At 37.4% G+C, this 18,020-nt stretch overlaps 1 protein-coding gene across 2 annotated transcripts in view; it reads right to left on the reverse strand.

The window, feature by feature from the left end:
- The window catches only part of SUCLG2 (succinate-CoA ligase GDP-forming beta subunit), a 439,671-nt gene that overhangs the window by 378,887 nt on the left and 42,764 nt on the right, over nucleotides 1–18,020 (reverse strand). For both annotated transcript variants that reach the window (XM_021070828.1, XM_003132309.6), the window contains exon 2: nucleotides 5,783–5,924. In XM_021070828.1, coding sequence (XP_020926487.1) covers nucleotides 5,783–5,924 — 142 coding nt within the window. The remainder of the gene's footprint in view (nucleotides 1–5,782; nucleotides 5,925–18,020) is intronic.

Below are 18,020 nucleotides of genomic sequence, written 5' to 3' on the forward strand. Positions count from 1 at the left end.
TGCAAGATCCTAACCACATAATGTGATATGACAAAGCCACAACAATCAAGGAGCCTTGTGAGGTATTTAATTGGCTATAGGATTAATAGTAATGCCAATCAGTAGTCAATGGGCAGCAGTTCCCTTTTTATATAAAATACAATTCTTTAATAGTGTAAGTAATTCACCAGGCCTTAGGATATGATTATATAGAATGAAAAGAATAAGTTATCATATTGACAAATGGAAACATGTTGTAGCTGAAAGCAATCCAAAGCTAGCTGAGTTCAATAAAAGCTCCTTATCTCCATTTTAGGATGCATGTCATTAGCTCAAAAAAGATTAATTTCTCCATTCATTTTTCAATTCCTTTACTGGCAAAAAAAAATGAAACTGTGAGTTTTTGAAATACAATCTTCTTGCTTAATCAAATGTTGAGAGTCTCATATAAACATGAATGGAATAATCAATAAATTGTGGAGGCTACAAAAACTAAAAAGTGGTAGTCTTAGATAAGCTTCATCTATGCCTTTATGTACATACTCCTTTAAAACAGGCGTTTTGAGTTATGTGAGGCACACACGCCTTCATTCATTTTTTTAATTCAATGAATTTTATTATATTTATAGTGTGTAACCGTCATCACAAACTACTTTTATAACATTTCCATCCCAATTCCCTAGTCCAGCCCACCCTCCCACTCTGCCTGTCCCTTTTGGAAACCATAAGTTTTTCAAAGTCTATTTCTCTTTTGCAAATAAATTCATTTGTATCTTTTTCTTTTAGATTCCACATATAAGTGATATGATATGATGTTTGTCTCTCACTGTCTCTAACTTCACTTAGTGTGATAATTTCTAGGTCCATCCATATTGCTGCAAATGCCACTATTTCATTCTTTTTATGGCTGAGTAATATTCCGCTGTATATATGTACCACACTTTATCCACTCCTCTGTCGGTGGACATTTAGGTTGTCTCCATGTCTTGGCTACTGTAAATAGTGCTGCTATGAACACAGGGGTGCATGTATCTTTTTGAATTATAATTTAGTCCAGAATATGCCCAGCGGTGGAAGTCACATGATCATACGGCAGCTCTATGTTTAGTTTTCTGAGGAACCTCCATACTGCTTTCCAGAGTGAATGCACCGATTTACATTTCCATCAACAGTGTAAGAGGGTTCCCTTTTCTCCACACCCTCATTCTTAAAGATAACATAAAAATTAGTCATGCACACAGTAGGTATTCTGTAATTATCTGTTAACTGTATACATTAAATGCAATCCATATAGGAGAAATTCATAAAATTAATTAAATCTCCTAAGAAAATTATAGGCAAGGGAAATAATTCCTTCCTGAAATCATGATTACAAAAGGTAGTGCATAAAAACTGCTTCAGAAATGAATATTATCCATTAAAAACTTAATTTGCCAAAACAAATTTACTCTCTCAATTAGACATAAGTCCATTTTCTATGCAACAAAATGAGGATCTTGCTTAATATCTTATCATTATTAAGTATTTCAAAAACAAAAGGTTTGAATTACCCATTTGAAACAAATGTTCAAATTAATAAGCTTTACATAGCTATACAGCAAGACATGGCATTGCCCAAATAGATATAACAAAATGAATCATTAAGAAAATATCTACAGATTATACAATTTCTATAAATTGAACCTGAGAACCTGCCCCATCTAGTTTTAATTCAATCTTCTAATTTTATTAATATGTATTTCCTATCTTAAAAAATGCTGACTAAAATCTCCCAAGAACATCATCATCAAGTTAGCAAAAAGGAAAAATGCTTGGGGAAGAGATTAAATCGAATCTAGCTGAGTAGAAATTCCATCTTTGTCAATTATTAGCTGTACAACTTTGGCAATTTTTAAATCTTATCTTGCCTATTTTCTTGCTTTAGCAAAATAACAATGCTGCACTAAAAATGTCAGGCAAATGACTGAATATGACAGACGCAAGAAGCATTAAAAATGATACAGAGGTATATCAGCTGGGTAAGTAGTAAGAGCTAAGAGGGATAAAATTTTGGAGCAACCACCGAGAGATGACAAATTCCAGCTGGGCCAGGAAAGTCAGAGATACCCATAAGTGGATGACAAAGAGAAAACCAGGATTGTGAGTTTAAACACAAAGAAAGGGATCTGTGATGATCCACACAGAAATTACAATGGGAATCACAGACCTGGCCAATATCAACATTTATTTTCAAAACATTTTATAAAAATGTCATTTTATTTCAAACATCCCAATATCAATAAAGTATAGTAAGGTAAACAAATAATTTCAATAATTTACAAACTTTGTAAATTAGAGTATGAAATCTCCTAACATATAATGTACAGAATACTGATTAACAAGTCTCTGATTTGTTTGTGTTTGAATCATGACAGCAGTGAACCCTATGGAATAAGAGGCTGCCACTCTCAGCAATAAAATCTTATATAGCACATTACACATATTATTCTTTCATGCAATATTTCCCAATCAAAATATTATAAGGCAGAGGTCCCATTTTTAGGAACAGTTAGAAAGATACAGGCAATCAGCTTTAACCTTCAACTCAAAACTATCTGGTAAAACTCCAATTGTGTACTTGGCTTTTGTCAATCTTACAGTGATAAGTTTTGCCAGATTCTTCCTATTTTGTTCTCTCCGAATAACCTCAGTGATGTGTATACTCCCTTCGTATTTACTATCAACTTGTTTCATTTTTAACCAACTAAACTTAGTACCATCTCCTCCTCCAATAGTATAAATTTTCTCTCTGATCAAAACTGTCTATTCAACAACCAAAATCAGAGATCTTCCTTCTATCGAAACTACTTTCTGAGTGAGAGGAAGGTTATCTCCCAAGCAGGGTCAGAAGGAGGTCTTCCCATGGGCATCCCACCTGAAGAATTATCACAGGTATGCCCAGGTCACGAAACACATGCAGCCACATCATTCTCAATTTTTTTATCCAGTTTAATTTTCCTTAAAAACCACTTCTCGAGAAATAAAATGGCCTTAAGTTGATTTTCATTTTTTTTTTTTTTTAATTTGGCCACACCTGTGGCATGTGGAAGGAAGTTTCCAGGCCAGGGATTGAACCTGTGCCACATCAGTGACAACGCTGGATTCTTAACCCACTGAGCCACCACGGAACTCCAGATTTTTTATTTTTTAATTTTAACTTTCTTTTATTTAAGCTTGCTTCACTGTCCATCTCTTCTCCATTCACTCTGCCTTAGTATGTAAACACCACCTTGCTAATTCCTCCAGAGCAAAATTCCTTTCTGACAGAGAATACAATCTCCAGCCACAAAGTGGTAGCTAAATAAATGCTAATAAAATAAACCCATAACTAGGAAGCCAATTAGTTCAGTTAGGTCCAAATCTCTATGAAAATCTAAACAGTAAGTCCTCTTACCTGTGCTCCACCTTAAGGGGGATGGGAGGTAATCACCTGGCTTTCAGAATTCCCTTAAGAAGGATCCTTAGACCTGAACTACTAGTGTGTCAGCTCATTTAAGAAAATAATCAGGAAAATGAAGACCAAAGACCTACGTGAACTTTACATTTCTTGCTCTCATTACCCAATCCTCAAACCACAGGAGTATAAAACAAAAATGATCCTTTCACATGAAGAGGTTGGAATACTAACCTTTACTGAGTCTATTACCACAGTTCACTGAGGAGCTCTCATGTAGATATAGGTCTAATTTTACTGTTTTATTTTTTTAAGCATAAAAACCAATTTTGATAGTTTTTGAAAATAAAACAAATTTTCATTTCTTAACATACAAATTGTTCTGTTTCTACATTTAGCATCTGAAAATTCATTCTTTTCTAGAATGTATGTTCAAAGAAGAAAGGGGGCTCACTCATTTTCCACAACTGCATCCACTGTGCTTAAAATAAGTAGTTGCCAATAAATATTTGTTGCAATAAAGAACAAGTACATATTTCAACTGACATGACAGAGAAAGGATCTGGCATATAAGCACCTGGGGGAACTGGGAAAGGGAGATAAAAGAATAATTACTAGGTGAAGTACCTCATTATTCGTTTAAAAAAAAAAATTCGAATATTCAAATATGGAGCCTGTCTCATGGAGTTCCTGTCCTGGCTCAGCGGTTCATGAACCCGACTGGCATCCATGGGGGTTCGGGTTCAATCCCCGGCCTTGTTCAGCGGGGTGAGGATCCTACCATGAGCTGCGGTAGGTTGCAGATGCGGCTCAGATCTGGTGTTGCTGTGGCTGTGGTGTAGGCCGGCAGCTGTAGCTCCGATTTGACCCCTAGCTTCGGAACCTCCATATGCCATGGGTGTGGACCTAAAAAGACAAAAGATAAAAAAAAAAAAAATTTTTAATTTAAAAAAGAAATATGGAGCCTGCCTCTATTTTGCACTCTCAAACTGTGCTACAGCTGCCTGGGCAAGGTCAGTGAGCAGATGCTCTACTGTTTATTTTTTAATGGGAAACAACTGCTCTCCAAGGTTCCAAGCAAAGAATGCACATGCACATTCTTCTACTGTCCACATCTGCACTATCCAAGAGGGCAGCCATCCACGAGACATGTGTCTTTTGAGCACCTGAAATGTGGCTGGTGTTAAATGAGATATTTCAGAGATGTAAAATATAAATCACATTTGTTTTATATTAATTACATTTTGAAATGGTAATATTTTAGACACACTGGGACAAACAAAATAGAGTATTAAATTTAATTCATGTTTCTTTTTTACTTTATTAAGGTGCCTTAAATTTATTCATTTATTTATTTATTTATTCATTCATTCATTTATTTTGCTTTTTAGGGCTGCACCTGCAGCATATGGAGGTTCCCAGGCCAGAGGTCTAATCAGAGCTACAGCTACCAGCCTATGCCACAGCGACGGCAATGCCAGATCGGAGCCACATCTTTGACCTACACCACAGCTCATATGGGATCCTTAACCTACTGAGTGAGGCCAGAGATCGAACCCGCAACCTCATGGTTCCTAGTCAGATTCTTTTCCGCTGTGCCACGACAGGAACTCCAAGGTGGCTCAAATTTAAACATATTTTTGTGGCCCACATTATATTTCTAATGGTTGGTACAAGTCCAGACTGACAATGAGAGAGTCTAATGGCACCAGAAGGAGTGTTCATTCAAAAATAGCAAGATCTGGGTCCTAATTTCCCAATCTTTAACTAGGAAATGGGTTAGATTTTCTACCATGCAACAGTGTTCCCTTAGTACCTCTTAATAGCATTAGGAGGTAAACACATTAGCCTTGATTTAGAGACAAGGAAACTGAGGCACAGAAAAGAAAAGGTACTTAAGGCTAAGTTACAGAGCTGATAAATGAAAGAGCAAAACACTGAATCAATGTCAGCAGGACTTCAAAATGCACATTCTTCCCTTTCTCTCCTCCATTCACTCCGAGGGAACCTTCCCCAGTTTCTAAGAGGCTTAATAAAGTATGCCAACCATCTGACCTGACTTATCCTGTGATGGGTTTCTCTTTGACACCTTCCACCCTTCAGCCATATTTTCCCAGCCACTTAACCAAAGACAACTAGGTGAAATGGTGATGGAGAAACCTGGAAAAATTACCATGAAGTGACACCCCACATGCAGCTATCTCCTGTAAAAGAATAAAGTTTTCTTAATTGGGGATTTTGCCCTTGTAACTCAAAGTTCTCCACTGTACCTGTCACTGTTAGTATAATCTGCCACAAAGAAGGGGACACCACGACCTGTGAATTCACGCATTTGGGCACGCTTACTTCACTTGTTATGAATTAGCTTACTTAGTCTCTTAGCAGCCTCGAGAGCTTCATTGGCAGTGTCTGCTACAAAAAATCTTTGAACTTTCACTCCATTGTCAGACATCAGTTTCTTGCTCTGGTATTCCTGCAGGTTCAGCCATCTTCTGGGGGTTAATTGAACCACCTTGAGGAAATGGGGGAGAGAGATAAGAACACTTATTAACAGCAAGAAAAGTAGCAGCCAAACTATAGGGCCAGTCTTACAGGTACCTTCAAATGGCAAGAGCAAGACAGATTTTAGAGGCAAAAGAAAAAAAAAAAAAAAAACAGGAGTTCCCATTGTGGCTCAGTGGGTTACAAACCCAACTAGTATCCATGAGGATGTGGGTTCCATCCCTGGACTCCCTCAATGGGTGAAGAATCTGGCATTGCCATATGCTGCCTCATAGGTTGCAAATGAGGCTCAGATCCATTGTTGCTGTGGCTGTGGTATAGGCCAGAGGCAGAAGCTCTGATTCAACCCAATGTCCAAGAACTTCCATATGCTGTAGGTCCAGCCATGAAAACGAAAAAAAACAAACAAAAAAGCTAAACAAATAGGTAGAAGACACAATTTAAAGCTTTCAATTTTAATTTTAAAGTAAAATTAACTTTACCTTCATATTCTGAATTATGGCATAAACACATTGACTGGAGCTGCAGGTGAGGCCACAGCCACAGCAACAATGGATCCGAGCCGCATCTGTGACCTACACTACAGCTTGTGGCAATACCAAATCCTTATACCAGTGAACAGGGCCAGGGATCAAACCCACATCCTCAGAGACAACATCCCTGAGCCACAACAAGAACTCCTGCTGCCCTATGTTTGCAGCTCCCTAAGAATCTACAGGTACTTCAACAAAAAGATGTTAAGGACCCTATCATATAACATCATATATCTTACCCCATTTCAACCCCTAGTACATAAACCTCATTTTTGCTTTTTTTTTTTTTTTGGTCTCCTTAGGGCTGTACCTGATGCAGATGGAAGTTCCTGAGCTAGGGGTCAAATCAGAGCCACAACTGCCAGCCTACACCACAGCCGCAGCAACTCTGGATCCAAGCCATGTCTGCAACCTACACCAAAGCCACGACAACACTGGATCGAGGTCAGGGATAGAACCCACGTCCTCATGGATACTAGCTGGGTTCATTACTGCTGAGCCATGAAAGGAACTCCTCATTGTATTATTTTAATAACTGTATACACATCATTAGTCATTTTAAGATATCTCAGGAAATTTGTTTTAACTCTTTGAGGTCAATGGGCCACAGAGTAATCCATTTCTTTGCTGTGGTTTTTAATGGACTCTAGGTACAGTTATTATGTTTTTAATGAGATTATCTCTTTCATATACCAATACTGAGTGAAATAACCTGACAGACTCACAATTAATTAAACTACTTGTTTCTAAAAAACTGCAACATGTGTATTAAGGTAACGCTGCTTCTTAAGTATCATACAGAAGAGGTTTTCCAACATGCACTAAACAATTAATTCACGTTTGTGCTGAAAGAAAATATTCATAGGACAGAATAATATTAACAAATATATTCGTCGCATTTTATCCAGTAAGACCAACATATTCCCTATCGAATCCATAAGGCTTGTTTTTAAAAGAAAAAGAAAGAAAGAAAGAAATGGATATACTTAATTTCATTTCAATCCAAGATGCAAAGGAACCACTACTCACAGGAGGTACGACGATGCCATTAATGCAATAACCAACCAAAATATCAGGCAACAACTGGATCACAAGACTGTTGGCAAAAGATCACCTGACACACCGCCTAGAGGCTTTGGACAAGGCCTCGGTGGATATCCAAGGCAGTACCACACAAACCATAAGCTGAGGTCCACAGGGCTCTACCACATGGAACCATTAGCTTTCAGGGCTTCTAATACGTCCTTAAAACTTGCATTTTTCTTCTGGCATCTCCAAGCTACAATGCACTTATGAAGCATTTTGGACAAAAGGCATTCCAAAGAGACTCCAAAACCTCACAGCTAGATTGAATTCTACCCAAGGGCAGAGTGTGTCTTCAACTTTTTTGTGTCTTAATGAAGAATGCCATGGTGCTTGGCATACAGAGAAGATACTTAAAAGTTACCGGGTAAGTAGCCAAATACATAAATCCTGCCTTTTGTCTTTTTGTCCCCTGATACAGATGTTTTCATTTGCAGAAACTGACCTTCTCTAAAAATAGAAAAGTCCTTCAGACCTAAAATAAACATAGCATAATTTACATACACTTGTAAAAAATTCAAATTTCAACATGCTCAAGCCCCAACCTCTCTCTTTGTTCTATCCTTATAAATATTGGCAATGATATTTTTAAAATTGAAGTTGCCTTCACTTCTTTAGAAACAAATAATGCTAAGATAAAAATAAACAGGCAGACAAGCAAAGCTTACAATTACTATATATAATTTTTAACCATATATGATTTGTTAATCTTACTTATGAAATTTTAGGTCTTAATGAAACACTAGTAATTTGAAAAACACATTTCAAAAATGAACATATTCACTGACTTAGTAGTCTTAATAGCACTTCATGTAACATGTCAAGAAAAATTCAGGTTCAAGAAATTGAGTAAAAGTCCCCTAAAGAAAGGAAAGATTGAACATTATATATATACCATATTCTGGGATCACTTTTAAAAGGCAAATGGGGAAGGATCAATAGATTAAGTGTATGTTAAGGTATCAATTTAATGCCATTAACAGAAGAATAAAAGAAATATTCTTTGAAAAGAACATCTGAAAAAGACTAAAAACAGCCACAGTGTGGTCTTGGTCAATTTCTTTTCATCAGAACACTCACTGTATTAATTTTAGGTATGTTAATGCAATCTGCTACAAACTAATTGCAATTGATCCAGAGCCTAGCTTCATAGACATGTTATACTTATTGACTGTTTCTGCATTGACTCAAAATGAAAAGCTGCTTTAAGTCTGTGGCTCTTAAATTGAAAACCAACACAGTGAATATAGTTCTGAAGCCACTGCTGATACTTAAGCTATCACTCTACAAAGTGATCATCTTACAGAATAATTACCTATATTTGTCAATTCTAAATTTGGAAGAATACAGTCCCTGACCAGGTCTAAAATTTCAGTAACTCAACTTTATTAATTGAGAACTGAGATATACATAGAGGAACAGGTTGACTTTTGGATTTTCAAGAGAAAAAAAAGAAGAGAAAGACTTAAGGTGTAAAATATGCTGGAAATGTATTCAACTGCTAAATAATAAAAACAACAACAATAACTGTTCTATTATTGATGGAGCACTTCCCATGGGTTAGGCATAATAAGCATTCATATTTCTAATGGTCAAAATCATGAAAAGTCAAGTATTACTATCTTTCTTCGCAACTATCATTGATGCAAACTAACAAATACTCCTAACCTTCCTCCATACAGGCATTTCCTGGCCTTGGCTGAAGGTAAGTGAGGCCATGTAATTAATTCCAGCAAATAAGGTGTAAGTACATATGGTGTGTGACACACTGGGCACAACATTTTTTTTTTCATTATAGTTGACTTAGAATGTTCTGTCGGCATCTGTCGTACAGCAAGATAACACAGTTATATACATTTACAAACATTATTTTTTTCACATTATCCTCCATCATAATCCATCACAAGTGATTAGAAATAGTTCCTTGTACTATACAGCAGTATCTCATTGTTCATCCTCTCTAAATGCTAACGTTTGCATTTACTAACCCCAAACTCCCTGTCCATCCCATTCCCTCCACCTCAGCAACCACAAGCCTATTCTCCATTTCCATGATTGTGTTTCTTTTCTACAGATAGGTTCATTTGTGCTGTATATTAGATTCCAGATATAAGTGATATCATATGTTGTCTTTCTCTTACTTCACTTAATATGTGAGTCTCTAGTTCCATCCATATTGCTGCAAAAGGCATTATTTTGTTCTTTTTTTTTTTTTTTACAGCTGAGTAGTATTCCATTGTGTGTATATGTACCACATCTTCATAAACCATTCATCAGTTGTTAGACATTTAGTTTGTTTCTATGTCTTGGCTATTGTGAACAATGCTGCAAGGAACATAGGGGTGCATGTACCTTTTCAATGAAAGTTTTGTCTGGATATATGCCCAGGAGTGAGACTGCTCAATCATATTGTAGTTCTGTATTTAGTTTTTCTGAGGTACCACCATACTGTTTTCCATGGTGGTCATACCAATTTACCTTCCCACAGTGTAGGAGTGTTCCCTTTTCTCCACACCCTCTTCAGCATTTGTTATTTGTACACTTACCAATGATGGCCATTCTGACTGGTGTGAGGTGGTACCTCCTTATAGTTTTGATTTGCATTTTTCTAGTAACTAGTGATTTTGAGCACTTTTTGATGTGCCTGTTGGCCATGTGTATGTCTTCTTTGTCTATTTAGGTTTTCTGCCAATTTTTCAGTTGGACTGTTTGGTTTTTGCTGTTGAATTGTAAGAGTGTTTCTATATTTTGAAGATTAAGCCCTTGTCAGTTTCATAATTTGAAACTATTTTCTCCCATTCTGTAGGTAGTTTTTTTGTTTTTCTTTATATGGTTTACTTTGCTGTGTAAAAGCTTGTAAGTTTAATTATATACCACTGGTTTATTTTTGGTTTTATTTCTACTGCTTTTGGAGATGGACCTACGAAAATATTTGTATGGTTGATGTCAGAAAATGTTTTGCCTATGTTCTCCTCTAGAAGTTTCATGGTGTCTTGTATTATTTAAGTCTTTTAAGTCATTTTGAGTTTATTTTTGTGCATGGTGTGATGGTGTGTTCCAGTTTCACTGATTTACAGGCAGCTGTCCAGTTTTCCCAACACCACTTGCTGAAAAGACTTTTTTTTACTTTTTATATTCTTGCCTCCTTTGTCAAAGATTAATAGACCATAGGTACACGGGTTTATTTCTGGGTTCTCTATTCTGTTCTATTGAGCTGTATGTCTGTTTTTATACCAGTACCACACTGTCTTGATTAATGTAGCTTTGTAATATTGTCATAAGTCTGGGAGAGTTAGGCCTCCTGCTTGATGTTTGGTTCCATATAAATTTGGGGGTTGCTTATTCTAGTTCTGTGAAGGATGTCATGGGTAATCTGATAGGAATCACATTGAATCTGTAGATTTCTTTGGGTAGCATGGCCATTTTAACAATATTAATTCTTCCAATCCAGAAGCATGGAATATCTTTCCATTTTTTTGAATCCTCTTTAATTTCCTTGATTAATCTTTTGTAGTCCTCAACATATAAGTCTTTCACCTCCTTGGTCAGGTTTATTCCTAGGTATTTAATCTGTTTGGGTGCGATTTTAAAAGTTATTGTATTTTATATTCCTTTTTTAATATTTCATTGTTAGTATACAGAAATTCAACCAATTTCTGAATGTTAATCTTGTATCTTGCTACTTTGCTGAATTAATACATCAGTTTAAGGAGTTTTTGTGTGGAATCCTTCGGGTTTTCTACATATAGTATCATGTCATCTGCACAGTGACAATTTTACCTCTTCTCTTCCAATTTAGATACTTTTTGCTTTTTTTGTTTGTTGGATTGCTGTGGCTAAGACTTCCAATACTATGTTGAGTAAAAGTGGTGAGAGTGGGTACCCTTGTCTTGTTCCACATTCTACTAGGAAGGCTCTCAGCTTTTCTCTGCTGAGTATTACATTGACTGTGGGTTTGTCATAAATCTCTTTTATTATGTTAAGGTATGTTCCCTCTATACACACTTTGGTAAGAGATTTTATCACGAATGGATGTTGGATTTTGTCAAATGCTTTTTCTGCATCTGCTGAGATGATCATGTGGTTTTTGACTTGTCTTTTATGTAGTGTATGACTTTAATTTGCATGTGTTGAACCATCCTTGTGATCTTGGGATGAATCCCATCTGGTCATGGTGTATGATCTTTTTTATATGTTGTTGGATTCAGACAGCTAATACTTTGTTGAGAATTTTTGTGTCTATATTCATCAAAAATATTGGCCTATAATTTTCTTTTCTTGGTAGTATCTTTGACTCATTTGGGTACTAGGGTGATGGTACCTTCACAGAATGTTTTTAAGAGTGTTCCTTCTTCTTCAACCTTTTGGAAAAGTTTAAGAAGGACAGGTATAAGTTCATTGTATGTTTGGTAGAATTCACCTGTGAAGCCATCTGGTCCTGGACTTTTGTTTGTAGGGAGCGTTTTTACTACATATTCAATTTCATTTCTAGAGCTCAGTCTGTTTAATTGAATTGATCTATTTATTCTTTGGTTTGGGCGGGCTCTAAGTCTCTAGAAAGTTGTTGGTTTCTTCTAGTTTGTCAAATTTGTTGCTATGTAATTGTTCATAGTATTCTGTATTTTTATTTCTGCTGTATCCATTGAGATTTCTCCTTTCTCATTTCTTATCTTGTTGATTTGAGTTCTTCCTCTCCTCTTCTTGGTGAGTGTGGGCAGACGTTTGTCAATTTTGCTTACTCTTTCAAAGAATCAGCTTTTGGTTTTATTATTTCTATTGTTTTTGGAATCTCTATTTTATTGCTTTCCTCTCTGATCATTATGATTCTCTTCCTTCTGCTGACTTACAGGTTTTTGTTTCTGCTTTTTATTCGTTTAGGTGGTAGGTTAAGTTGTCAATTTGAGATTTTTCTTCTTTTTTGAGGAAGGCCTGTATTGCTATGAACTTCCCTCTAAGCATTGCTTTTGTGGCATCCCATAGATTTTGAATGGTTGGTTTTCATTATCATTTCTCTCAGGGTATTTTTTAATTTCCCTTTTGATTTTCTTGTTGACCCATTGGGTTTTTTTTTTAGGAGTGGGCCCAACCTTTGATTAACACACTTCCCACCCATTTAAGCCTTCTCTCTCCTGACCTGGGGACTGGCAATATTCAAGATGGCAGCTGATCTATCAGCTAATGGTTAGAGTGAGGACTGAACATCTCCAAGTGAATATAATGAATGTGTAGTGAAAAACAAAACTTTGTGGACTCTTAGCCATTAAAATTTTGGGAATTATCTGTTACTGTTGCAGAACCTAGCCCATCTAAATAGCACCTAGTCTGTCCTAATAAAACCATCTTGCCAACTAGGAAACCCAGGCTGAATATCAGTCACTGGCCCAAGATCATAGACAACTATAAAACAGCAAAGCTGTTCTGATCAGCAATACTGATTGACTGACTGTAACACTGTTGATTCCCTTTGTTTGTATTCTAGACTCACAATCCCAGAGCCTCCTGGGGATAAAGACTGAGACTGGCATGTGCAAAATAATATTCCTGTCTTCAAAAATTGGGAGTTCCCATCATGGCTCAGTGGAAACCAATCTGACTAGTATCCACGATGATGCAGGTTCAATCCCTGGCCTCACTCAACGGGTTAAGGATCCAGCATTGCCATGAGCTGTGGTGTAAGTCACAGACACAGCTCGGATCTGGTATTGTTGTGGCTGTGCTGTAGGCCGGTGGCTACAGTTCTGATTCGACCCCTAGCCCAGGAACCTCCATATGCCATGGGTGAGGCCCTAAAAAGACCAAAAAAAAAAAAAAAAAAAGCCAAAAATATACAAGAAATAGGCTTCTCATGAAACACTGGCACTGCACGTTCAAGGAAAAATGTAACTGCTCCAGGCTTGCGGAGGAAGGGAAGAGGAGATGTGAGTGGATGCTGTACTAAGACTCTAGAATGGTACAAAAAGTAGTCCATTTCAACTTCTAGTTAGAGCTATCTATTAAAGCCTTATAACATCTTCACTGCAGGGAATCTATGAACTCTGGAATGTGAATAATGGAAGAGAGTGTAAAGACCATCTGACCCAGTGACTTTCAACTGTTTCTGCAAGTTATTTGCCTTCTTGTCCTAAGATCACTCTCTGTGCTCTTTGTCAACTGGCTCCTGCCTAAATCTGAGACTGTTTGGAGACTGGGCAGCTAGAGGAGGAAACCAGGTCTGGCTCCCTCTTTCTGAGTCAGGTTACCACTCCAGCCAGCAGTGAGTGCATCTCCTCTTAAGTTTCAGGGCCCTCCTAACTCCAGCTCCTGCTACCTTCCAACCATGACTCCTGTACCCAGAAGCTGGCTTAGACTCTGCCAACATGACCACCTTTCACTCCCACCACTCCTCAGACTGGTAGAAGACTCCTGCTGTTGCAGTCTCTGGTTTCCTCCCCAGCTCTGTTTGGATTCTAATTGATCTAACATTTTTGTAATGTTAAATCCTACTAAAAATGACCTGGTGCTCAACAGAGCCTAAAGGTGCCCCTCTGAGACATCACAGAAGCGGAATGGTGATGGCCCATTATAAAGATGACTTTGGGCACTTAACTCTGCAGCAGTGTCCCACATATATCATATAGTGGGATTCCAAGGTATGAAAGGGCTACTCATTTTACATTCAGAAAACCTAGGCCTAAAGATGGGAAGTAACATGGGTAGGGATCCAACAGCGAGTCAGAGTTAGAATGAGAACTGGACTAATGACAATTTTCTTTCCTTTTTTCATAGAGATTTTGGTAGAGTGACCATATCAGGTACAGTATCATGTTTTCAAAACAGCTGGAGAAGGTTGGCACCTGGGTTTGGTTCCTTCTGGATCTGTACACTGACCTTTCCATTGCTTCCTTCCTTTCCATGCTTCTTTGACAGAGCAAGGACTTTTAAGCTTGGAGGGGAAGGGGAAGATAGAACTTAAAAGAAAAGCAGCACATGAAGATTTAAGGGCCTATGGGAACAAGGGAGCAGAGGCAGAAGAAAAAGAATGAAAAATGAGGAAGAGGACAAAAAGAACCAAGAGATTAAAAAAAAAAAACAAAAAAAAACAAAAAAAAAAAACAATGACTAGGCAGGCAAAAATTCATAAGAAAACTCAAAGCACAAAATTAGACAGCTACACAGTAAAAAGTGACATGATGGAGAAGGCATTCTTCACCCCATGGTTTTAAATTAGAGGTGTAGAGACTACTGAGATAACACTAGAGGAGGAATAAAAATCAATAAAGGGAATATAGAAAGATATGTCATTGAGCTAGGTGCCCCCAAAAGGAGAATCTGTGAGCCATATCTGCCACTCGCTCTCTGCACTTCCTCTGCCTTTCTTCTGCCTGACTTTCCACAGTGCTGCTTCACTCAGGAAGGCAGCATAATGGAGTGTGAGAAAGAGCCCAAAATTCACTGGTAAGCAGGAAGACAGAAATGAGAAGCCACTGTGTCAAAAGGAACAAAGATGTCATTGGATGGGAGAGAAATGAAGGTTTGATGTCACCGGCTTTCTCACATGCTACCAATGCAAATCAAATGCCAGGATGACCACCTTCAAAAGCAATGTGACAGCACCGATGGTATAGAAAACAACTTCTCTACTGGAAAGTCTGCTTTTTGGGGAAAAAAAAAAAGTGTTTAAACTAGCAAAACACTCAAACGGTGAATTCGGGATACATACTAGGCTATTTGGCGTTGTACATAATAAAGACTAAAGTTGGAAGTGATCTAAATGCCCATCAAACTGTGGCTAATTATTGTGGCTAATTAAACCACAATACAGTCAAACCACTGAAAACACTTGTGTGAACACAGAATAACCATAAACCACTGTTCTCCTCCATTCTCAGTTCTCTTGTACCTGGCGTGACAAAACTTTGTGGCAACCATGTACAAACCCTACAGTGTCCTTCGCCATTGCTGCTAGGACTTGGAAGCCCTATGTGGAGAGGGAGGAGTGGCAGGGTTAAAGCAGCATTATTAAGTTACTACCTGGAAGACTCTTGCCTCAGAGTCACTTGACCCACATTCACATGAACGAGAAATAAACCTTTGATGTGTTTATCACAGAAATTTCAGAAATAACCTCTTCATTGACTAGTCTACCCTAATAACTATAAGCAGCCTAATACTGATTGTTCTCCAAGGCATGTTACTGGAAGAAAACAACAATTTCCTTTCACTATCATTTATAAATGATAAGTAGAATATCATTTACATTTCAGACACATATGTCCACACACAAAGCAATATTCTGTAGCTTTCAAGGACAGACATATGTATAAGTAAACACAGGAAAAAGGGCCAGATGAAGTTCACCAAACTTAATGTCAGTAAACCTGAGGAGGGCAGACTGAGAATATGGTGATCAAAGGAAGATTTAACCTAATCTATAAGATTGTTTAAAAATTTTACAGAAAAAACATTATTTGCGTAATGAAAATCAATCTGCTCAAAAACAACATTGAGAGAAAGTAATCAAACCTGGGCTTTAACCCAAATGCATGGCCTCAATCAAGTCAATTAACTTGCCTGGAAAATGAAAGGCTTGCACCCTTACTTAAATGTAGTGGAAATTCTTCAAATGCAGTGTGAATGGAGATGGGAAAGCAAAAGCTTGCCTTCTCTGTGACATAGAACTACTACCTTCATATAAACTCCTGCTGTTAGGTAAGAAGAAGCTCTTAAACCTCATTTGGATCTCTCAATAACAATGACAACAGTGGAATACAAACAAGGAATTAGCTGTAAACTCAGAGGAAAATATAGTTCCCTCTCATTACAGGCAAGGAAGGCAGATGCTTGGTGGGCAGAAGCAGGCCAAGAGTTGGTATGTGTTTGTTATATTTTAGTTTTTGCCAATGTTATTCCGTATGCAAATTAGCACCCATAAATCTACCTTAGTCACGTTACCTAGGAAATACTGGGCTTCAAATAAACGTGTTGGTGCAAATGAAAAGATAGATATAACTCAATATGTCTCAATATGACTATCATAAAGTAAAAGGCATGCTTGCTTAAAACAGCTCTGATGAAGAAGCCACTTCACTATTGCCTTAGGAAAAGAGATTAACTGGATCCTCTTTGAAGAGGAAAATAATAATAACAAGAATAGCACTTTTCTGTTTAGCCCGTAATGTGATAATGTCAGCACATCAACTCCTCCACAAAGAAAACATGTTAAAGAAACAGATAAAGAAAAAGAAGCACTGTGATTAAAAGCCCCAGGCTATGGAAAGGAAAAAATAATGTCAGACTTAGAAGAAAGAGCAGGAATGTAGATTTATTTTTTACTAGGTTGAAGTGTGGGGCCTTCATGTGGTTACCTTTGAAAATATCGCATCTTTTTTGTCCAGAATTGGCTGCTTGCCATTTATGTTATACTCAGGAAATTAATTAACCAATTAATGAGCTGCCTGTGGCTGAGTCCCTGAACTCTAGCAGGGGTACAGAGGGACACTACCCTGTATGGATGAGAGAAATGGCAGCTGAAATGAGTTTCCTCATTTAAAAGAGCAGACACTTAACAGACACATCCTCATAGGCTAAAGTGAGGATTCATGAGTTCACACATCCAAATCAATTAGACAATGGCCAGCATATCAGAGGTACCCCCCAAAAAGCTTAGCAAATTATTTAATCCAGAAACACAAAGGGGGAGAAAAGTATAAGGAGGAGACAGGAAGACTCTCTGGAATAAAAACAGTAGGCACTTATATAAATGATAAAGAAGAGTCCTTCTGCTCACTTTAAATGTATTTGGGGAGGTAGTTTCAAACTCTAATAGTAGAAGTTATACTTACTCAACAATCACAGAAAGAGACCAAACAATAATTTACAAGAGGAAAGACCACACAATTCCCAAATTCAGTAAGCATCTTAAAATGGCCTATTTGTGCTAAGGAAATTTACTTTCCATCTCATTTCAGCCAGAATATCTCCATCTCACAGATGAGGAAGTTTGAAGTTGAGAGAGTCTGAAGGTGAGAAACGTGTCTACAGGCATTCAGCTGGTTAAATGAGAGTCAAGATCTGAATCCAAGTTTCTCTGCTTAAAATACCTATAAGATTTCCAATATTACAATGGACTTTTTAAAAAATTATCTCTATGAATCTTATGTCAATCCTTGGAACCATCAAAGACAAAAACTATACTGCCACTCCTGACCTTAAAATATACTTTCTATTTAAAAGAAGGGGAAATTAAACAGCTGACAAAAATAGGAAACACTAATAAAGATGGTGTGGTACCCCCAAAAAAAGTGTTGATGGGACATGTAATTTAATTAGAGTAGATGGCTAGAGAGTAAAAGTATTTCAAATTTTACCGATCAAGAGAAATAATCCCTGAACTCTTTACAACAAACTGAATAGGAACAGACTAGGAGCCTGAGGTCACTTGTACCACACTTTTAATGCATCTCCGATAGTACCACCTCTCTAAAGCCCCACAGTAAAGGGGGGGGGAGCAT

This window comes from Sus scrofa, chromosome 13 (genome assembly GCF_000003025.6).
Source record: "Sus scrofa isolate TJ Tabasco breed Duroc chromosome 13, Sscrofa11.1, whole genome shotgun sequence".
In the NCBI taxonomy this organism is placed as follows: domain Eukaryota; kingdom Metazoa; phylum Chordata; class Mammalia; order Artiodactyla; family Suidae; genus Sus; species Sus scrofa.